The sequence below is a fragment of the Vidua chalybeata genome, chromosome 2, assembly GCF_026979565.1.
Source record: "Vidua chalybeata isolate OUT-0048 chromosome 2, bVidCha1 merged haplotype, whole genome shotgun sequence".
Lineage (NCBI taxonomy): Eukaryota > Metazoa > Chordata > Aves > Passeriformes > Viduidae > Vidua > Vidua chalybeata.
This window is the reverse complement of record NC_071531.1, coordinates 26,865,539-26,889,587: the sequence shown is the minus strand read 5'-3', so window position 1 is coordinate 26,889,587 and position 24,049 is coordinate 26,865,539. Positions and strand designations below refer to the sequence as shown.

At 43.8% G+C, this 24,049-nt stretch overlaps 1 protein-coding gene across 1 annotated transcript in view; it reads left to right on the top strand.

Annotated features, from left to right (window-relative positions):
- Positions 1–10,938: 10,938 nt before the first annotated feature.
- Positions 10,939–24,049, top strand: part of SH3RF3 (SH3 domain containing ring finger 3) — a 246,099-nt gene continuing 232,988 nt past the window's right edge. Inside the window, exon 1 of the mRNA XM_053935671.1 lies at positions 10,939–11,334. Coding sequence (XP_053791646.1) covers positions 10,939–11,334 — 396 coding nt within the window. The remainder of the gene's footprint in view (positions 11,335–24,049) is intronic.

The following is a 24,049-nucleotide window of genomic DNA, read 5'->3' as shown; positions in this document are numbered from 1 at the left end:
CTTGAAGCTTAACAATGATATCTAAATTGGTATCAAAACTAATTTAAAGTTAAAAAAATAAGCACAGGTCACATGAACAAAAGTGGAAAATTCTATTGCCTCTTTTGTTGAATCCTACAAATCTCAGAATCTGCAATTGTGCTTTCTGTAGAAGCAAAAGCTAAAGATACAAAATCTGAAATACTTCCTAATACATTTTCTATATACAGAGGCAGAAGTGCACCCCTCCTGTTTACTGAGGCCAGAGGTGATTTGGAGCTGCCACAACAAAGCACCTCCTCTTTGGCAGCTATTTGTGAGGCAAGAAGCGGAAGCTGCACCAAAACTGAACTTCAGGATCATTTTTGGCTCCTTGCCTTCCGCAAAACGTGTAGGCAGCATCTCACTACTGCTGAGGGTGACTTTCTCTTCATGGCTTAAGTGTGTATTGGGGAATAGGTATTGTTCTACAGGGAATTTCATTGCAGTGGTCTCTGCTAGGGGGAAAAAACCTCCTTTTTCCACTTTATTGAGACGGCTCAAGTTGGATGAATTTACTATTTCCTCAAGAGAGACTGTGCCCTTTCACCATGTGATTAATTTCCTCTGCCATTTTTGTGGAGTTTGTTGGCTTCTGCAACCTCATTTACAAATTGCAGTAGACCCCAGCAAAACTATGAAGTGTTCAGCTTTTCTAAAGAAAAATACAAAGCAGGTAATTAGAGGGCATTATGAGGACAGATTATGTCTTGCCACCAAATTTTGCATGCAACGGGATGTATCAAACTGGGTTATCATATCTGGCTGAGTTCTCATATTTATTATTTCTGTGTAGAATCTTTGCTGCTTTGCTTTAGAGAGCAAATCCGCCTGTTTAATTTTGTATGCATCCAGAGAAGTGGATAGTTAGTGAAATAGAAGTAAATAACTAATTTTCTACCTAGACTGAATTTGGAAAAAGTATTTCTTCAGAAAACTTGGCAACCTATAAAGAGGGTTATTTTTTTTTTCTTTCTTTCCTTCTTTCCTCTCCTCCTAGTTCCACCTGGTGTTTCTGTGTGGTATTGTTTTCCTCAGCTACCCTCAATGTTAAATAATTCATAAATTATATCTATGGTGCTAGATACTTACAGGCCTCCCCTCAGACCAGTTTTCTTTGAATATTTCAGACTGACTTTTTCCGTCCACACAGCTAGAAAATATGAGTTAGTCTGTAGAAGCGCCTAATGTTGGAGCATGATGTATAAGATTGGCATCAGGAGGACTAGGGCACAAGGTTCCCTGGGAAGGTGAATCCTAGCGTGAACTGGAAACATTGCTGCATTTCTTGAGCCATTTCTTGGTATTTCCAAACTTAAGGATACCATTTATGTTATTTTAAAAAATCTTGTTTCGTGCATTAAATAACAGCACTTCTTTATATATTGATTTTTTCCTTTTACAACTTCTCAATATTTGCCTACTACAAACTTAGTGTTGATGTGTTAGAACTGTTATTACCAGGCACTTAGAGAATGCAAATACTACAGCTTTTCTAGAGAGAGGAGTCTGACTTTTAAAGATAAATATACAGAGGAGAAGCATAAAAACATAGGAAGAAACTAAATACCATGTTTCTTATTCCTCTTTTCTGGTGCTGGGGAAGCAGTTATGCTAAATTTCAGAGAGGAAGAGTTATAGCTGCAGTGAGTGAAATTCTGAAAGCTCCTCTGCAGGACATAATGTGGCTTTGGAGACCTGGCTGATTCCTTCTCTTCCTTGATGTGACATTAAAGTGAAGACACCACAAAACCGGTTTTGGTCACATCAAAATGGACTGTGGAGACAGACATTGAACTGTGGAGAAGAAAATGTTAAGCCATGCCTACTGTCCTTCCAAGAAATAAGTGCTGTACAAATCTTTTAAGTCCTGTATTGAAGGCTGGCTGATACTTATTCTAGAAATCAAGTCCTCACAAGGTGTCCAAATGCTTCCTATGATAGAAACATCAAAAGCTGTCTCCCTATGTAACAGACTACAGTATAATCCTGACAAGCGTGCCCTTATTATAGCAGAATTTACCTATTTATTTATTATTCATGATTACATTAGAGCATCTTCAGAAATATATTCTGCAGCAGGTAATCCAGTATGGAAAAACAAAAATGCGTACGTCTAATTATAAGTGACATTGAAAAGATCCTGTAGCAGCATACTTCCTTGGCACTGGCAAAGTACTGCATTATAGATTAAAACAACACAAACATATTACAGTTTGTATAGTGTTTCACTGTTGCTGGATGTATGTTGCTAAGAAACAAAATTGAAACATCTCTTTTGAACCTGAGCCTCTTGTGAGTGTGGTGTTGTGTATGTCGTAAATGTTTTTCACTTTAGGATGGATTAAATGCCAGACCAGGAAAAATAGGGAGGGTTCATTAGTCTTGCATGTTTTCCAATCTACTGCCAATGAACCCAACTATTACAGTAGTAAAAACTATGTAAGGAGCTTCAGTGTGTTCTGAGATGAAGTGTTGACAGCTGCTTGTTTGAATATTAATAAAGTCTATTGAGCTATTCCTCGCCTGTATTGTCTGTAGCTTGAAACTGTGAAGATTTCTCTGTATATTACATCTCTACATTTCTAAGTACATGCCTGTCTGTGGAGATGGTACCCATTTCATCCCTATAAAGAAAATTACAACTTTGTGCTCCATTAAACATTTATTTTGGCAGCATTGTTGGTTGCTGTTTCCCCTCTTCAATGTAAAGAAGTCAATGACTGATTGAAAGAACACATGTCCTCTCTCACATATGGTAATTAATCCTCATTCTTCCAAAGTTTTACAAATAAAAGTCAAAGTTATTCCTAAACCACTTGCAAGAAAAGTTAATCCTTTAAAAAAAATAAAATTACAAAGTCAAAAGTGTGATAGAGAAAGGAAGAATTTTACAGTGCACAGTATTGTTCCATGTGTTAACTGCAGATGGTTTGTTAAGTCGATCATGCATTGATTAGCTGATAGTGAAGCAGCAGTTTCTGCTGGCTGGATGTGCTGGTTAAAGTTTAAGGAAAACACTGACAACACAATGGCTCAGTTCCTGCTGAGGAGGGGAGTCCTGGGTTTTTCATTTGCAGAGCTGAGAACCAGCCACCCGAGGACATGAACACAACTGCTGTGCCTACGCAGCACAGGGCAGATAGGCAAATGGGCCTCCAGGAAAAAAACTGGACTCCTGGAAAATAAGTTTTCTTGGCTGGTTGCTGCAAGTGGAGTAATCTTGATTAAATATTCATGGAGTAGTGTTTGACTAAAATTAGAAGTACTGACTATCCCCAGTTGAACACAACCCAGTCCCTATGAGGGCACACAAATTCAAGGAATTCAGGTGTCAAGTGCAAGTTTACTTCAACTTAGCTTTTCAAAACAACTGCAACACAAGAAGATTAAACAGCAAATTTTAAACTGTTAAAAACCTGGCAATTTGAAATGCGTAGGTTAACCACAGCAATCCCTTCTTACTCCCTGCAAGGGATTTCTCTAAAGCAACATTGCAGGCACCTCATTAGTGGCAGGACAGTGATGAAATAGTTTATCCTCTCACAGTTAGGACAAGTAAAACATAACAGAGGATTAACCATGATGCAGCAGGGAGAAAATACAAGGAAAGGCTCATGAGCTGAGATAAGGACAGAAGGAAATCATTCACCAGTTACCATCATGGACAAAACAGACCTGACTGGGGGAAATTAATTAGATTTCTTACCAATCAAATCAGAGTAAGATAATGAGAAATAAAATCAAATCTTAAAACCATCTTCCCCTCGCCCCTCTCTTCTTCCTGGCCTTAACTTCATCCCCAGTTTTCTCCTTTCCCCCTTCAAATGATGCAGGGGGACAAGGAATGGGGTCTGTGGTCAGTTCATCACATCTCTGCCTCTCCCTCCTCTGGGAGATGACTCTTCACATTCTTCCCTGCTCCAGTGTGGGTGTCTTCCAGAGGGTGCAGTCCTTCAGGAACAGGCTGTTGCAGCATGAGTCTCCTGTAGGTTCACAAATCCTGCCTGCAAACCTGCTCCAATGTGAGCTCCTCTCTCCACATGTCCACGGGATCTGCCAGAAGCATGCTCCAATGTGGGCTTCCCACAGGGTCACACACTCCTTCAGACATCCACTAGCTCTGACATGGATTCCTCCAGGGATATCTTCTATCTGTAAGTGGATAACTTCTCCACTGTGGATCAAAATCAGCTGCAGGGGTCTAGCCTGTCTCTCCACAGTGTTCTCCAGGAGCTCCAGGAGCACCTCCTCCCCTTCCTTATCCACTGACCTTGGTGTCTGCAAGGCTGCCCCTCTCCCATAATCTCACTCTCCTCTCCAGCTGCAGTGTCTCCCAGGCCAGGGTCTCTCCCTTCCCCTTCTTAAATGTTATCCCAAAAGCTCTGCCACCCTTGCCTTGGCCAGCAGTGGGTCCATCTTGGAGCCCAGTGGCAATGACTTCACGAGACAGAGGGGAGCCGTCTAGCAGCCTCTCACAGGAGGCACCCCTGTAGCCCCCCTGCTACCAAAACCTGGCCATGCAAGCCCAATACAGAGACTTTGTCAGATATCCTCAAAGCTGCTGTTAATTTTACATGTGATTTAGTGGGAAGAAATCAACTACATGGAAAAAGTATTTTGATAAATGGGGTAAACTAATTAATCACTAACTGAAGTATCTTCCTCTCCGTGGTTTTTTTTTTTTTTTTTTTGGTTTTTTTTTTTTTTTTTTTTTTTAATCTGTTTTGCTACAGGAAGAAAATTCAATAATTGACAAAAACAAAAGAAATAGAATTTGGGGGGTTATCATCTTACATCTGACTCCTAGAGAGGGCAAGGAAATATAGTTCTGTATACTGTATTCATGACTGGAAAAAGTTCCTCAGGACTAGGATAATATTCCTCTTCAGCCTTTGATGCCATCAAGCTCATTCCCACAAAGATTGAAAGCTCCTTGCAGCATTCATGTCAAATTCACTGCAAAGAAGGTAGTATCATAAATGCTCGAGGCCCTAAAAAAAGTTGCAGAAAAAGTTGAAGTTTATTCTTTATAAAAGCCCAAAGTGCATCTTGAAAGCCATGCCCAAGGAAGGTTCTGCAATCACATTGGAAGGGATATGCCTTCCAGAAGGGCTGGATGTGTTGTAAGAGCTACACAACAGACAATGTCTCTGTCCATATCTTTAAAAAAGTCTTGAACTACCAGGAATGAGATAAACTTGTCAGAAAACTGCAGTGATTTGATAGGCTGTCATACTGAGACTGGTCATGGACATGTATTGTCAGAGGACATGCCATTTTAATTCATAAGTTCATTGAAACAAAACCACAGTATAATGCAGGAATTTTCCTAATGTCTAGAGTATTAACATTTATTTATCATTTTTATGGTCAAAATTATTTGATTTTTTTTTCTGGGTTATTTTTTGCCTGTAGGAGTTTCATAAAGACACACATTATACAGGCAAGGTGCAAGGGAGGGGACAGAAGAGCCAGTCAGGGCTGTTGGGGAAGATAAGGCAGGACAGCTGATGTGTCTGCTTGAACATCTGCTGCCATTCCACTGCACTGCCACACACATATCTCAGTGACCTGTGGCCTACATGACCAACATACATGTAAGGAGACAGTAGAGGTACATGGATATCATTCTCTTTCCTGCTGTCAGTGTTGTGGTCAAACACAAGGCGAGGAACTATTTTCTCCTCAGTATTAAAATACTTTCAAGAGCAATTAAAGTAACATGTCCTCCTTAAAGAGTCTTTTAAGTTGGCACTGAAAATAATCCAGAGCCCAAATGAGTGGATTTTCTGTGACTGTCTCATATGGGGGAATCTCAGCTACCCTCTCCAGACCTTGATGCTAGGGCAGGCTGTCACACACATGCTGCCAGGACAGGTATTGTAACAGGCAATGTACTTTGGGGCAGTGGTCCTGCTGTAGCTTCTGTAAGCATTTTCAGCCACCAGTTTTGTACGGTCTGGTTTTTGACACGTTACCCTCTCCACATCTAAGAAAAAACTCTTTACAGTTGTCCTGGTTTTGGACAAATTAGGGGAAAACACCTCCAAAGGAGCCCCCTATAGGAAACCAAACCCTCCGCAACCTCCCCCCCACCACCGGGTTCGGGAGGAATTCCGTCAGAGGGGAAAGTGGAAAAAACTTGTTTATTAAGGCACAACAAAAAAACACTCCCCAGCACAAGAGAGATAGCCCAAGACGACCACAGATGTTTTCACCAGTCCAAGGGGGTTGAGCTCTATCTCTCTTCGCCGCAGAGGGTACGCAGCTTCTTTCGCAGACCCCGGGGGAGCTCCTGCCCGGAGTAGGTCCGATGTCTTCGGGGGGGGGGGGGGGAAGGGAACAACGGAAACTGGGAAAAAGGGAAAAAAAAATGGCCAAAAAGCAAGCCAGCGAAAAGCAGAGGAAAAAGAGAGGAAAGCAGAGCCAGCAAAGCATGCAGCCAGCAGCAAGCAAAGCAGCAAGCAAGCTAAGCGGCAAGCCAGCAGCCAGCCGGGGGGGGGGGGGGGGGAAGGAAGACAAAACAAACTGAGGACAGGGAACAAAAACCACGATTGGGATAATGAGCATGAAAATGTCCTGTCCCCACGACAACAGTATTTATTGCTAGGTTTCTACACTGGAGGGGAATATATGTGTATATGCACATGGAGGGATGGATGGATGGATGGATGGATGGATGGATGGATGGATGGATGGATGGATGGATGGATGAAAAGATCAGCTGATCTTGACCAAAAATCTTATCTCCAGTCAAAGGAGCAGAGAGAAGATCCCATAATCAAATTTGTCTGTTTTGCAGTATTATTACCATGGTCTGAAATTTGGTATTTTTTGTTAGATATACCTGATTTTTTTAGGTCAAATAAATGGAAGAAAAGGCAGAGTTGACAGGTTCCCCTCTTTCCCCATGCTCGGTATTAATAGAACTCACTTCAGAAATCCAAGAATGCTTTAACTTTTTGAATATAGGTGTAAATAAAGTAAGCAATGTAAGTATAACTGAATGATCATTTAAACATATAGAGAAAATGTAGTAGTAAAAATGAACTGCTGTGAATTTCACCATAAGTTTAATCACATTGAATAATCTAAAATAATAATGCCTATCATTCATATAATGTTTTCCAGGTTTGGGAAGAACCATAAAAATAGAGCAACTCGTTATTTAGTAGGCAAATGTTCCCTCACTATGCAAATTGATAGTTATTGTGCTGTTGACTCTTAAAGCAGAGCAAGCATACAAGCAAGAATTGAGAACGATTTCTGTATAATCAAATCCCATTTGGCAGAAGACTGCAAAAGAGTTGGGCATTTTCAAGAGCAGCATGCAAATACATGAAGGCAATGCTGAAGGTGTAATGTTCATTTTCTGTCCTGAGAAAATGCCTTCAAAACCAACATAGATATAGCTGCAGACAGAAAAATCTGTCAAGTCTCTCCCGATCTGAATGAAATAGCAAGAGAGATCGTGCAGGAAAAAGAACCAGGAAAGCAGAACAACTTTTTTAATTTTGAATTGAGACACCAAGTAATACTTAGTACATTGTAATTTAAGGACAACTACAAATGAACTCTTGGAATGCTTCAGCATCACCCTACTCTCCTGTAACAGTATTTTCCTTTTTTGAATCTCTTCTTGTCTCTGGGTACTTCTTCACTCCTATCCACCATGGGAGTGAAGCCACTTCCACAGCCTGAAACAGAAGTTGCTTATCGACTGCCTTGTCAAACATATTCACCAAGGAATGTGCGGCAAAATGTGCAGCTACATCCCTGTGTGTAAAGCAGCACCTCTGCTTGAGAACTGTGTTAATCACATTACTTAATTAGTTCACAAATAATCACTTCACACTTATAATCTGTAGCTAGATGTTTTGGCAGCTGAGACAGGGAAATTAATCAAATCCACATTTGTTTAAAGTAAACCTGTTACATCTTCTTTACCTTTTTCCTTTTTTTCCATATGTTTTATCTCAGGCTTCTGAGAATTTAATCTTTTTTTCTATTTTCAAACATAATACTCTGAGTATTTAATTTCCTAATATCTAATGCAATTTTTCCCATGGTCTCTTTGGCAAGAAGAAAAAAGTGTGATGATATTTTTTTCTTTCATTTCCTTTAGGCCTGGCCTGGCCTGGCCTAACTTTCATTAAGTCCCAGGTACAGGGAGGTGCACAAACACACACTAAACTTGTAAGTCTGAAAATGCTTCTCTTGACATCAAAGAATTCGAAGCTGTTTTTTCTAGTTGGAGCCCAACCTGCAAGTGTCTTCCTCCTTTCATAATAATGTGCTTTTATTGTCTCCTGTCCTTTGTGCCATTTCTGTATAAACCTTTCACTCTCCTAATCTTTGCTTCCCTTCCTTTTTCATCTCATGTCTCCTTTTCTCTCTCCTTCTCTGGTTCCCCATTTCTTCCATCCTCCTCAGTGTCTCTCATCAATTCCTTCCCTCACTTGCAGTCCTCTGGGGTGGTCGGAGAGCTCCCTGACTTCCTCTCCCTTGCAGGGACCTGATGTAGCTTTGCTTCTGCTTCTGTGATGGCACTCAGCTCCAGTTTAAGAGGGAATTTTTCAGGTGGATTACAGCAGATTCTCATTTTAAGTGCGTCAGCAATTTCTTCTATTGAATAATAAGTGCTTTGCACACCTGCACCTATTTTAAGCCGTCCCAATATCAAGGCACTCTCTCATCACCTTTGGGTGCTGGCTCTCCAGAGTGCTTTGCCTGCTCTGGGGCTGTGTAACCAGGCAACTCTGGTGACAGGGTAGTTTGGTGGTAACTCTGGAGCAACCAGAAGGAAGGAGTGATGAAAAGTGCCCCTCTAATCACTGAAGGCATTCTGGTGTGCAACACAGCACTTTTGGCTTTTATGTTTTGATGGTGATATTTAAGTTTCCACCTCTGAAGGAAGCAATATGAGGTGCTGAAACAATTAGGCAGTTCATTGCAGACTTTCCAGTATTTCTCTCTCTTTGCTGAAACAACACCTTTTATCATTAAAGGTTCTCCACTACTTCTTTTTCTTAAATTAACAGTTTTACTCCAGAGAAAGTCAAAGTCCTTGATACTATGTTCCACATTTCTCCAGGAATCGGTATTATTTATAGTTTAAAACTGTTGTGCTTGGTATTTCTTTCTGCAAGGGCATAGGTTGTAACCTTACTGGACATTACTCAGCAACAAATAATGATCTGAGTTCTGCTTTTATTTGGCTTTACACATATTCCTTCGAGAGTAGCAAAAGAGTGGCAAGAGATTAGTTGCTTTTCACACACTGAAATTTAGTAAATTTTATTATACAGTGTCTAGATTACCCTTATCACAACAGGTTCAACTCTGTGTGCATTGGAAGTTAACTGTAGAGTCATGAAGCTGACAGAAAGATTTTGTGCAGTCATTATGACATGGCTATCACAAAAACCCAATTTTAAAAGTGTCACTTAAGAGAAGGATGGGAGGGCTTCTGCAAACACTTGGATTGCAATCCTCAATTCCAAAAGTGCTGTGTTGCAGCACAGGCACAGGTATAGAAAAAAAAAGACTCAGTTAGGGGTTGGACCACAAATGAAGAATCTCTTTGGCAAGACTACAACGTATTTCAGTTGTAGTGTCTGGGTTAAGCAGGGCTCTAAATCGTATTAATAGTCGGAAGTTAGACAAAAAGGGACTTGTCAAATGAAATATTTATATGAAGAATAGAGTTTCGTCGGCAGCTTCTCTTAGGAGAAACTCTGTGCATAGTCCACACGTGAAACGGCTGTATGTCATATTTTTAAACTTCCTGCGGTTAATAAACACCACGGATGTCTAACTCCAAAATGACAGGGTCTCTCCCCTTACCGCAGGGATTGACCACCAGCTCACACAAGACCCGGGCACATCCTGCTGCAGCCTTCGGGACACGGGTACCACGACAGACTGGACGGCAGGCAGCTGGCTGGAGCACAGGACACCCGGCAGGAAGAGAAGGGGCGATCTTCGCTCTTATTTTCACCCCTTCGGACCCCTCAGGGGTTGGGTACGATACGTTAATAATTAAATTACAATTATTTGGGGACGCCCTGGGGCACCGGGGGTGACGGGCTGAGGCCCCGCGCCGCCTCCAGCCGCGCCCGCCAGGGGGCGCCGCGCCGCCAGGGATGGCGCGGCCCGCGGGCCGAGCGCTGCTCCCCGCGGGGATGCCGTGCCCGCCGGCCCTGCCCGCCCGGCCGCCACCACCCAGACCGCTCTCCGCAGGTCGCCGGGCCCTCAGGGGCTCCCCTCTGCCCCCGCCTTGGTGCCTTTGGCTTCCCCGAAGGGTCTCCTCCGCCTGTACCCGCCTGTCCAGGAGCCTCCGCCGGGAGGAGAAGGAGGAGGGAGTAGCGGCGGCGGCAAGCGGGCGGCGAGCCCTGGTGGGTCGGGTTACAGGGAGCCACGGAGCGGCGGCGAGGCGGGCGGGGACCGCCTGCGGGGCGGCCGCCGTGCTGCGGGCGCCCCCCCGGGGCTCCCCGCCGCTCCCCGCCCCGCGCGGAGGCGCGGCGGGCGCCTCGCCGGGCCCCGCCGTAGCTGCCGAGCCGCGCCGGGCGGCGGGAGGAGGCGCGGGCAGACAGGTGCCCTCCTCCCGAACCGCTGCGCTCCCCGCCGCTGGCATCGCCGCCGCGCCGCACGGCGCTGGGCAGCGTCGCCCAGGCAGCCCCCGAGGTCGCCGCCGCCCGCCGCCGGGGGCAGACCCGCCGCCCCGATGGCCCCCGCCGCCCCGCCGCCGCCCCTCCCTCGCCGCCGCCGGCCGCGGCGGCCCTAGGGGCGTCGGGGCCCTGCGCTGCCCCGCGGAGGGGAGGCGGAGGCGGCGGCGGCGGGGCGGGGGCGGAGGCGGAGGCGAAGGGGCGGCGGAGCGGCGGCGGAACGCCGGCGGAGCGGGAGCCGGCGGCGGCGATGGACGAGTCGTCGCTGCTGGATCTTCTGGAGTGCTCCGTGTGCCTGGAGCGTCTGGACACCACGGCCAAGGTGCTGCCGTGCCAGCACACCTTCTGCCGCCGTTGTCTGGAGAGCATCGTCAGCTCCCGCCACGAGCTGCGCTGCCCCGAGTGCCGCATCCTGGTGGGCTGCGGCGTGGACGAGCTGCCCGCCAACATCCTCCTCGTCCGCCTCCTGGACGGCATCCGGCAGCGGCCCCGCGCCGCCGGGGGCGCCAGCGGCAGCCCCAGCTCCGCGGCCCCCACGTACCCCCAGCCCGCAGCCGCCCCCAGCGCCGTCGCCGCCGCCGCCGCCTCGGCCGCCGCCAGCCTGCGGGAACTGGCGGCCGCCAGCCGCAGCGCCCTGCTGGGAAAGGTGGGTGCCGGGCCGGGGGAGGACGGGCCGGGAGGGCGGCCGGGCGAGCGCGCGTCCCCGCGGAGCGCCGGGCGGCCCCGGTTTGGCGGCGGGACGTCCCGCGGCTGGTGGAGGGTGCCTGCCCGCGGGCACCGGCGTGAGCCTGCTCCGCACTTGCGGCCCGCTGTTGTGGTAGCTCCCTCGATCTAACGACGGGAGGATTGGACGGGGATGTCCTCAAAGTACTCTGGGCGGCCGCGGGCGGCGGGAGCGGCCGGGACCGCCCCGGGACACCCCCCTTTGGGTGGGTTTATACCGGCTGTGGGGCAGCTGCTGCACCGGCGGGACCCGGGGCCGCCCCCGGTGTAGGAGAGCTGGACGTGGAGTTACGAACCACAGAGTGCCTCGAAAGCGCTCTTAGCCGGCGTGTCGGGCTGCGCCAGGTGCCTGTCAGGTGCGGGCAGGAGCCGGCTCCCACTCCCGCGCTGCCTGCGGGGGGAAGTCTCTGGGAACGCTCGGCCGGTCCGAGCCCGACGAGTTCCTCCAACCCTGGAATTCTCCCTCCGCTCTCCGGGCGCCGCCGGTGCTGCTACAACCGCGCAGAGCCCTCCTGACAGGCGGAACGGAGCGGGGTTTGAAGCTGAAGCTTCCCCCTCTCAAGGGAACGTAATTACATTTTTATGTATAAGGTGTGTGATTTATCGAAGGCGAGTACTGCAGCGTGTGCATTTATTTATTGAACTCTTCAATGGAGTGCCCCATCTTGTGCCCTTTAAAGTCCATGACAAAGGTTTTCTTGGCTCGGATGGGACAAGATCAGTTCCTTCCACTGTTCTGTATTGCTCTTTCATGCGATCTGATAAAATATACTATTGGACCTCTTCAGGAAACTTGGGAATGGAGACAGTCTTAAAACTGTGAACTTAATCTCACTTTTAATGTCATATATATGCTGGATATGTTTAATTGTCTTTGATTTTTTACTTGAGCTGTAATCCACTTGAGCTGTAGTTTAGTGTACAGGCTTTTGATTTTAAAAGGTCAGTGTAGAGATTCCTTGTGATGTTGTATTGCTATAGTAAATGTTTCAATTAATTAATTTTCTACTTTTTTTCCTTTTTTTTTTTTTTTCCCTGAAAAAAAGGAATTGATCTGTACCGCTGTTTTGAAGTTTTCCATACAGGAAATGATGGCAAATGCCATACATTGTTCCATAAAATTCTGTCCTGGAGTTGGAATTGAAATATGCTAGGCAGTATTTCTGGAAGTGTAGATCCTTTATTATTGAGCCATAGTCTTCAATGAGCTTCAGGTATTTAATAATGACTTGTCCAATTTAAAGAAGAAAGGCAATGGAATTCTGCCTTCTGCTTTTTTTCCTTGTTTTTCAGCTAAGCTTAGTGCTGTAGCTTGGTCACAGCAGACAACCCCTGTCTTCTTAGTTTCAGCATTATAGAAATGGAAGTTTGCATTCATTAGGTAAAGTACAATATCCCATGGTCTGGTTTGAAGTCCAGTCAGGCAGTCTCTTGTGGGAGGCAGGGTCTGCTGATTACACCTGCAGTGCAAGACCTGCAGGGTCTTGCACCCTCACTAGGCTTTTGTGACCATCCAACAAGAAGACAATCTCTGGTTATCAAATCTTTAAGTCCTAGTCAAGCTTGTATATTACAGTGGTGTGCATATGTAACAAAATGCTTGATAGGGAAAGCTATTTGCAAATTTTTAGGGAAATTGAATTTTTGTTATTTTACCATAAATTGTCAGGCTTTTAAAAGGTTGCTTCCCTAGCCATTATTGCAGATATCACATAGTAAATAAAAACACATTGCACTTTATCATTTTTTGTCTTTGATTGCATAGCACTTTGGTGAGCGTTGGCAGTTCTGTTGTCCATTTCTGTGAGGGTTGTTACCCATCTGAATTTGACAGAAAGCAAAATTAAACAACTTGATAATCACGTTTTGGCTATTATGGTTAACAACTGCGATTCTTTTCCCTTTGCTGGGGTTAATGGGTAATTCTGGGGCAGTGGGTCTGCTGGGACAGAGTGGGTCTGTGGAAGTGTTTGCTTGGCCTTTTGACTGATGGCACAATTTTATCCTGGAAATCAATGCAATGTGCTTGATCCTTACAAGGTTCATTACAGTGAAAGAAAGTCTGAACTAATCTGCTTTTTAAAAAAGCAGCAGGGGAGAATAATCCTCCTTGGAGCTGCTGATACAGCTGATTGCTGAGCAGTCCTGGAGACAAGAGTGCAGAACCTCTCTCTGTACTAAACAATAGATGGTACAATCCAGGCTAGAATCAAGCTTTTTGAGGCTGATACGGAAAAGAAGAATTACACCCCTTTCTCTCTTGCATTGGTCTTTGACAGCTCAGCTGCCTTGAAGAAAGCAGAAGTGATTCTTTGTGATATATATATTTCAGAAATTGCTGTAGATTTGCTGCCTGGGGCTTAAATGCAAATTACACTATTTTACTAATTATTACCTTTCATTTTAGATAATGCAGTATATAAAATAGGACATACCATTACGGGCTTTTTGGTTAGGAAGGAAACTGCTGATTGTGAAGTATAATGGCAGAGAGCCAAGGTCACTTCTATCAGACTTCAATCTTGCCCAGTTCCTTGGACCAATATGTTAGAATCACACCAGGGATCTGTTTCTGTGAGAGTTTTAATTAACCTTAGAAGACAGAGCAGGTTCAGCCTCTTTGTTGATATCATGCCTGTATTTTGCTTCTGCACCTTATACTTTGGAGAAATCTTCTTTGCATAGATGCTATTTTCTGAAATCAACACATGTTGTTTATCTCTTGGGCAAAACTCTGTGGGGTTTGTATTTCTTTATTGGGTCTCTGGCCTTTCTTTTTCCATAATTTTCACAGACTTGGTCTGTACAGACTGCTGAAAGACCACATAAGAGGGGCTGAGCTGGGGGTGAACTGGCACTGGTGCTGTTTCTAAAGTTGTCCAAGACCATTCTTCAGAAACATTCCTGAAATACTGTAGGTGTTTGGAGATACATGGTACAGTATGAGAGATGTGGAAGTGGCACATACCTACTAATATATGATTGAACAATATTTGGGATTCTATGAATGTATAATGGTGTAACCCAATGCCTCTGTTTCAGCCTATTAAAAAAAAAAAAAACCCAAACAGTCCTGTTCTAAATGATATTGCATATTTTGAGATGTTCACATTAAAGCTGTTTAAATGCAGAGTATGGTATTAAACATTATAAAAGGGTCCAACTACTGAAAGAGCACACTGGAAGAATGGAGGAAAGGAAATCCAACAACTGTGTGCCCTCCCGCTCCGGGAATAGACAGGAGGCTAAGAGTGGTTTATAATGGTAGGCACATTACTCACAAGGTTATAATTTATTGGCTCCTCTGTTTCCATTACCACTGACGAATTGCTTGGGGATTTCAGGTTCTGTCAAAGTAAATGGCTCCTTTAGATTGTTGAGGCATTATGGTAAATCTGCTTTCTTTACTGAGTGTGGAGTTTGGGGGCTTTTTTTAACAATTATTGCAGTTTATCACTTAATTTTTTTTTCAGGAATTCTTAAGATCTAATAGCCAGCTAAGTGCATGAAGTCTTCAGTAATTTCCTCCCAAACCAGGTGTCTTCCACTCCAGGTGCAAGGCTTATTGCTTGTTTGCTCATAATACAAACTGAGAACAACATTTGCATGAAAAAGAAACAACCCAGTAAAACAAAACATGTCCTTTTTCCCAGAAGAGAGAACATGGCTGAAGTGATGGATAGGGATGTGGTGTGTTACCAGATGGGTTGTAGGTACTGGTGAAGAGTAAGATGTGCACATAAGGAAAATGATGTGTCAGCGTGCCTGAGCAAAGTGACGGATGGGCTGCACGCCCATGTTGCACGGGATGCATCTCATGTGTGTCAGCTTTGCAGAGCTATTTCCCTGTTTCAGGAGGAAGGCTGCCATTTGCTAGCCCTTGGCTTCACGCAGGCAAAGGGAACAGCGCTAATTTGCTAAATAAGCTTTTCAGCTACTCTGCAGAAATTCTCCAAAAGAGACATTCTGTCACTTTTTTAAGAGTTCCACCTCATCCTAGACTGGGTACTGTGGATTAAAGGAGTAGGCCTCACAGTATTTATCTGCTCCCCTGTTTCTTTCCTTTGTGGTTACATTGTCTATCAGGTGAAGATCCGACCCTGGGTTACGCAAGAGGAAGCAGACAGAGTCTGGCGTTTATATGCATTTCTATATATTACAGCAGGAGAGGACTGTGTAGGGGACACACTTTGTCTTGGGCAGAGGGTAGTGTTCAGCTTGCCTTTTTAATGGTCAGGCTTGCACAGATTGGAGTGCTGTTCAGCAGTGTGCCATGTACATAAACCCAGGGACTTACCTTACTTTTGTTCATTCTCTTTGATTTATTTGCTTCTGATGCTGTAGTTTCACTGATCAGCACTTGAACTTTGTCATAAAGCTATCCAAAAAGGAGTGATGTTCCACGTGTCAAAGGCTCTGATCTTGAGGATTTCCTTTTTGTCTGGCAGATGGCTAAAAATGTGTTTTGACACAGGAGATTAACTACCATACTAAAGGGTATTGTGAAGAATATAGCCAGAAGTATTTAAAACCCCAGCAGCTGAAGCTGTCTCCACAGAAATGAGTGAGCAAAGGAGAAGGGATTGCTGAGGGGCTGTGTCAGAAAAATTCATCATTCACTGAGCACTTAGACTTTCCAGAAAGTGTGCTATTTGAAGGTGTCATCTTTATGTCCATCATGTTTTCCAGAAACAGAGTATTTTTACTCATGATTTTTTTCTGTGTGATGATGTTATTTTACTTGCAAGCTAGAAAAATGTGTGATGGACCTGGTGTGACCAAAGGGTGCCAGTGCTGTCAGTGGACTTTTTCTTCTGAATTGGGGTGGCCAGCAGTGGCTCAGTCACACCTAAAACAGTTGTGGGACAGTGGAGAGGGCTTTGTGTCATTAGCCCCAAACCCTCCCTATTAGTTTGTGTCAGTGTGACATGCCTCTGTAGGACTCCTCTTGATGTCAAATGTGAATGCTAAGTTTAATCCCTGCTCGTCATCCTTCTGAATGATTCATGAAGAATGCTGGTAACGTTTAGCATATGACAGGGTTCTGTGCTCGGTAGCTGGCTACTCAAAGACAGATGGATAGGCTTGCTCAACTCAGCCCTAAAGATCTTGTGCACATTTCAACCCTGGCAATTTTTGCCCAGCTGCCCTAAAGCTCTGCTGTGGTTTCAAGTCATATGCAGAACATGGTCCTCGGTGTCTAGCAAGCTGCATGACCTTTCTGGGCTTCACATTTCTCAGCTGGAAATCTGCCCCAGTAGCACTAGCCCACCCTCATCTGCTTCTTAGCCTTGCAAAGGAAGCTGCCCTACGAACACAGAATTATTACTAGAGAAGCTGGGTTTTGGGAAAATTGAAAAGTGCTGGCTGTATACATTGAAGTTACGATGGTTGTTTTCTGCTGTTGTGTGGGGTTTGGCAGAGATGCTGCATTTGGTTTGCAGGGAGCGTCGGCGCAGGGATGCAGCGATGTATGCTGCACATGGACTGTAATAGTACACTGTATTCCTTGTTTCTAATCTTATCACTTCATGTTCAGGCAGACTCCTGGTTCTGGCTGGGTGCCCAACAGGTCAGACAGGCTGCAGGCACTGGTTGGTGATGCTGGGTGCCTGTACTTGCAGGTCAGGGGGAGGCTACACATGCTCCTTCTAGATGAAGCTGTGTCCATACGGTCAATAAGCTGCCCCATAAAGTGCTGCAACATTTTTTTATTTATGCCATAGAGGATTTCTTTCTCTGAGAAGGTATTTTCTTATACTTATTTTTTTTCTGCTGTCTCATAATTTTGGTTTAGTAATCCCATTGCAATTTCATCTTGAAAAGGATGGGTAGTTCTTGAGTTTTGCACTGTTGTCTTTATACTGTCCTCTCTAATCTCACAATTCTGTTCAATATTTCATGTTGTTTCTCTTAAGAAACAGTGCTTAAATTTCAGCTAAAAACCATAGTTTACTCTTGCACTTCAATGACCCACCTGAAATATCTTCAGCTGTGAGATGACGCTTGTTTTCAAAGCTGTAGATCATTCTTTCTTGGAAGCCTTTCCTTGAGCTTCAGGAGGCATTATAACTAATATTTCACTCTGGTTAATGTCTTTAAGCATTGCAACATTGTAATTGATGACCTCTAGAGCACTGGATTCATTCAGTGTTCAGGGACTTTGTGACTTCTACAGACCAAAACTGCTGGGGGTGAACATGGTTTCAGCTTTCCTGCGTTCATTCATCACATATCAAGCTAAATTTTGCAAACCTGTTCATTGCAGTCCTGTTAAAATCTGATATTTTACAGCAGGTTTTCCCAATCTGCCATGAGCTGTCATGGGAGAACCCAAGATTAGTTCTAATAGGACATGAGCGCCTGGACACAGATAAACTACAGGATTTGAGAAAGTTGCGTGACCTTGGCATTGCCCAGCTCCCACAGCAGCTGTGCTTCTGCAGCAGGGGAGGGAGTGACAGGGAAATATAGTGCCAGCTGAAAGCTACCTATTTATCCCTAGTCTTGCACCAAAACAAACTGCTCCTAATGACAGAAACCTCTTGCTTGGAGCAGCCTGGTACTTTGGCTAGAAAATTACTGGTCTGACCATTATGCACCACAAAAGAAAAAAAAAAAAAGAAAAAAAAATTAATGAGAAAAATTTCTTTCTAGTGCATGATGCAGATGAGCATGGTAACGGGTTCTCCCCATATACCAGCCCCATATCCTCTTTCTTTTGCTAATTTGGAGTCCTCTGACAGCTTGAGCCATGCCTTTTCCTGACTGTTTGTGGTGGTGGGGGGGTTGCTGATGTGCTAGTTTTACTCACTTGGCTCCATTACTGTCTTCCTCAGCAGTAATGTTAAACTTGTTACCTCCTCTTTGTGGGAAGTTTTGCTTATGTTGCTAGAGGATAGCTGAAAAACCTTTAAAATTATTTGAATAGCTTTGAAAAGAAAAACCCAGAGCATGCACCTAATAATTTAATCTAATTGTCTTTGTATGTAATTTGAATGGTTTTATTCCGTTAGACAGAACAAACATTAATTTAATGATGCATGTACATGAGATGGCTCTTAGGGGAAGAACAGAAAGAGAGAGTATTACTTTTGGTATTAAAAAGACATTTTGTTTTCAAAAGCAGAGACAAAAATGTAAAACATCTGGAATCAAGAGCACTTTGTGACCAGTGTTTTGTGCATATGTTCCACTGGTTCCACAGAACTTGCTGCTCACTGATTGCTATCAGCTGGGGTGACCTGTGAGCTCAGGTGATGGGCAGCTGAATATCTGCCCAAAGGAGCTGATGGAGCTCTTTGGGTGTCAGTGGAAGGACTCATCGCCTGGCACTGGGCTAAGTCTTTCACATCTACAGGCCAGCTATTGAGGGGTTAAACAGTGAAAAACTTGCTTGGCTTTGTCTTACAACTGGTTTCTGGCACTTTCAAAGCATGGATTTACCCCTGCTGAATTTTGGCTTCTTGTCCTGTCGGAGTGGTTGGAATTTTTGGTGTGACTGGTCTGTTTGCATGTGGTTGACCGAGGCCAGGGGTTTCTGAGGGACACAGATCCTCATGAACAATTTAAAGCTGTTTCTGCAGCAGGTCTCCATCTTGTCCCATTTTGGAAACAGGAGGGCTTAGCTGTCTGGTTCACGGCACTGGGTGCCAGGAGGAGAAGGAAGGCTGTGGGATTTGCTAATTTAAAAAAGGGAGAGATGGAACTGTTTTCTTTCACCATGGTGTTTGCATAATATAATTTGACTCAGGAATGCTGAGGAATTTTTGTCCACTTGCAGTGGCAATGGGAAAAAGGTGCAAAACTCTTTCCTGCTTTGCAGCATTCAGCCTTTTTCTTTTCTTTTTTTTTTTTTTTTTTTGAAGATACCTAAAGGATTTATGGTAGGGAGGAATTTGTCCCTCATGTTGGCTGTCAGCAGGAATATGATTTATCAGACAAGCGAAACTAGTGCTGTATATGGTTAAGGAGTGCTTTTCTGCTTTTCTGTGCACAAAAATGGTATTTATGGGAAGAGATTGCTTCTTAGTCAGTGCTTAGAGTGTCTTTCCACTGCTACAGCAACCAGCACAAGAGTCTGATTATTCAGGCAAGTTAGCATTCATTTTTTTCCAAGTTTTTTTAAAATCTGATGCAAACCAATATGAATTGCATTGCTAATTTTAGAGTGGTCTGCTTGTATAAGATAACAAATCCCAGTTTTACTTTAAAGAGAAAGTATTTTACCAGAAGGCTGGCAAGATTTTTATCAAAATGCTAATGATAATTTCTCCTACAGTCTCAGTTATTTTCAGAGGGAGGACTAGAATAGATACATAATCTGAATAATATTGATTTTAATATGTATTACTGTCTCATTAAGCTGTTACAGTCTTTCCCCTTCTGGACAAAGATTCATTAATTGCTGCAGTTGATGTGTCATTGAAGTGGGTTTAGGTGCAAGAAGCATAGAGGGAAAGAGAGATCTCAAATGTTGACAGTGCAGTACTGGATGGACCTTTGGGTTAAGATATTACAGCCCTAACCAAAGGAAGGGGACACTGCTGTGTTTGATGTGCTGCCTCCTGATTGCCTTCCCTGCAACAGCCAAGGAGTCAGCCAAACACAGGCACTATTGTATTTATTTTCCTAAATGATCATTTCAGTAAATATTATTGGACATGTTTATTTGTGGATTACTTTCAGGCCAATACCAATTAAAAACTCCTCTGTGACTTACTATAAAAAGACATGATTTTATAAATTTACTTTTTAATTTCTGAATTAATTTTGAAACAGCTTTAACAGCTTTTAGTAGGCTTCCTCTTTACTGGCTGCCTTCATATGTGTTTTGAAATGCTTTTATTTCAGCTTGTACCAGGTTTACAATATTGTTGTCCTTATAAACAAATCAATATGTTTCATTTCCAATAACAGCAATAATTTATGAATTTGTAATTATTTTAATGCAGTGAAGTAGAAGGAATTAGAAAGAAGTAGAAGGAAGATTTTGTTTTGATTGTTTTGATTGACTTCAACTTAGTTGTCTGTAAACACTCAAATATATGTATGTATACTATACATATCTATATCTATCTGTATATCTATCTCCCTGAATGTATATTTTCTTGTCAGGTTGGCCTGTTCCGTGCATGCTCATGTCCATATGTAGTAAACTGTGCATTATTGTCAGAGACAGGTGTGGCTGTTCCGGCCACATCTCTCGACATGTGCTCATGGGTAACCCCTGTTGCAGAGTACATGTCCTCAAGGGATCATAGGAGTGCACACACACAGCCTCCTGTTGCACCCCGAAAACACTGACCTGTGCTTGTTGTGTGAGGGAGAAGGGATGTCCAGCAAGGGAGAGGAGGAGGGGGAATGGGTCCTGGTGTGCTGCAAGGTGCCTGTTCCTCGAGGATGCTGGGACAAGTTGTGACGGGCTCTTCTGATGCTCATTGTGAGCCTCCTTGTAATTTCGTGCTAAAATGTCACGAGATGAGGCACAGAAATAGCACAGACTTTCCTGACAGAAGTGGGATCTGTAGCATGTTGAGTGGGCATGTTGAAGAGGCAGGCGAGGACATCTTTGTGTTCAGTCCAGAACATCTTGCATTTCAACCAAGAGTTTTTGTGTGGAGAGCCTCATTCCTTTGCATATGCTCTTTCTAAAACAAATCATAACCCCCCCGGGAGAATACAGTCATACAGTCATAAAATACAGTAAAATAGTAGCTGACAACCATGAGATGAAATTTTTTGCTTAGTCTCTTCTTCTGTATAGGTAATTATGGTGTTAGATCTTAGTGGGAAACATCTGACTATTTATATTTCACAGTCATGCAGCAATGTAAAATCTGAACCAATTACACCATTTAAAAAATTAGTAATTTTTTTATAAAAGGAAAGCCTGTTACCTTTGATCTGTATTGCAGAAGAGAAAATTCATTTTTTCCTAGAGTTTTATCTATTCTTTTGATAAACACAGGACTTCCTTTTATGTGCAGTTAGTCTCACTTCTGTCTGAGTGTAAACTTCCATGATGGTTGCTACTGTTAAAAATAATTCAGCACATTTTAAAGAAGGGACTGTGGAGGTTTCATCATCTGTAATTATACTGTTCAGCCAGGGAGAGGTCATTTTCTGCTTCCTAATAAACAAGAACTCAATGTCCAGGATTGAATGGCCATCTCCCCTTCATCCCTGGCTTCTAAAATCAAGAAGCAAGTAGCTAAAGGGAAGGTTGGTGCCTTCCTCCCTTTGTCTTGTCAGCAGCACACTACAAGAAGTACAGAGGTGTTCAGAGCCACAAGATGGTCAAAAGCCAGTCCTTTTCCTTTTCCTTTTCCTTTTCCTTTTCCTTTTCCTTTTCCTTTTCCTTTTCCTTTTCCTTTTCCTTTCCTTTCCCTTTCCCTTTTCCCTTTCCCTTTCCCTTTCCCTTTCCCTTCCCTTCCTTTTCCTTTTCCTTTCCTCCTTCCGAACTTCCTTCCAAGAGCCAGTTTGCTTTCCCATTTCTCCACTTGTGATGTTCATTTCATATGAGTTTTATTCTGTTAAATCGCCGTTGCTAAGAATTGGGTTTACCTTTTGTATTAAAAAAAAACCCACAAAACAACAACATATAGCATTTAATTTGCTGCCTTGTGCAGTGTGTAGAGCAGAGAAACAAGCCCTGTCTACCACCATAAATGAGAGCAGGAAATAGGTTTGGTGCCTCAAGCACTGTGATTATCTGGGGGACTGGGGGGGGTTTGTTGTGCTGTTTAATGCATCTCCTCTGCCAACTGTTTCACCCACCTTTAAAAAGATACAAAAAAATAGGAATACCAGAAGCAAAGTGCTTTGTTGGTAGTGGTAACAGAAGATCCAGCAAAGGATCTGTGTCGTTGTGTCCTTCCTGCAGTTCTTCATCACATTTGAAGGCATCCAGCAGTCAGTAGTGTGCAGGAACAGTCTGTCCAGGAGCTGGGCTCTGGTTCTCCTGTCCTCTTTCTCTACATGAATCCTCACTTTTCATTGGGCTAGGGCATCTGCCTGTGCCTTCACTCCTGCTTGTTGAATTTTTAACCTTCCAAATTAGCACATCCTCTCTAGTCTATATTGCAGAACCCAGCTTTCAGGATGAGCATCCTCACTTTTTTTTCTGTGTGATGAGCTCAGAGAAGGACCCAGAAGATGAGCTCCTTGATGTGGGTGATTAAGTGCTTCATGAGTCACTGGTGGTGCTAGTGGTCAGGGGCCCTGGGAGAGGGGGATGCCTGGTGGTAGCTAATGATAGAATGACTGTACCAAGTAGAGTCATACTGAAAGGCAGCACGGGGCTGGGCAGAAAATGAGAGAGGAACATTTTGGATGCTCCGTTTCCTGTGGGAGTAGAGCTTGTGTAATAGCCTAATCTTAAAAAAAATATGACGGGATTATTTAGGGAGAGTTTGCCCTGACAGCATTGTAGGTTGGTTTTCAAGTGCAGTCAATAATAAGATTTGGAGACCACACTGAACTTTCTAAGTCTTTGTACCCTGTTCTCTGAGCTCAGAAACCTGTGCTGCACCGAGGACGTGATCAGCTGTTGCTGATGAGCAACTTCCTCATTGCTACAGCAAGAAAGGAGTTGGTGGGCTTGTGTTTTGTCATCAAATTAACACTCCCAAGACTCAGCTTGCTTTGACCACTCTTCACATAGGCCACCACCAACTTAGAAAACAGAGGCAGGGGCAGCTGTCTCTGGCCAGTGAACATGGGAGGAGAATTCAGGGTGCACAGAGGTGACAATAAAAGGGGCACAGTACCGAGGAAAAGAGGGGATGTTCCCAATGGCTGATGTTCTTCAATTCTTTGTAGTTCTTTGTTCTTCATCAAATGAGGCTTAAAAATTCCAGGAGGTGTTCCATTTGTTCCAGCCTCATTTATGTGTTTTGGCTTTTTGTTAGTTTGATTTTATACAAAATAGAAGTTTAAATTCTTCCTTTCTCAAGTGAAGAGATTAAAGGAAATTACCTTAAGTTGCACTAGGAGAGGTTCAGATTAGATATTAGAAAAAAAAAATCACTGAAAGAGTGGTTAGGCATTGGAGTGAATGGAGTCACCATCTCTGGAAGTGTTCAAGAAGCATCTGAATGTGTCACTTGGGAATATGGTTTAGGGGTGATTATGGTGGTGCTGGGTGGATAATCTTGAAGGTCCCTTCTAACCTTGATGATTCTGTGATTCCCTCAGCAATATTCTTCATATAGTGAGTAGTTTGTACGCTAGAATGCTGCCCTGACAGACAGGGTTTTCCTATTTATCATTTGAGAATTAATTAATCTGGTTCTGAAAATTGTGGTGAAAGAGGGGTGGTTTTTTTAGGATCTTGGATGTAGGAGAAGTGTATTTCCTTTATACTCTCCATAGTTAATATTTGGTAGGCTTTTTGTTGATGCAGGGGTGAAAAAATTCTGAGCTCATTCTGAGTTGAATTAATAGATAGCAGGAAATAGGATAGATTTGAGGTTCCTCAGCTGGTCTGATGCTTTTGATGAATATGTGCTTCTTTGATTGAGTCAGCTCATGAGTTTTGGGTAGTGTTGCCGATTCCCCAAATCAGTGATTTCTGTTCAGTGCTGGTGAAATAAATAGAAGCTAAATACTGAGCACAAACTGTGGTCAGCCTGCAG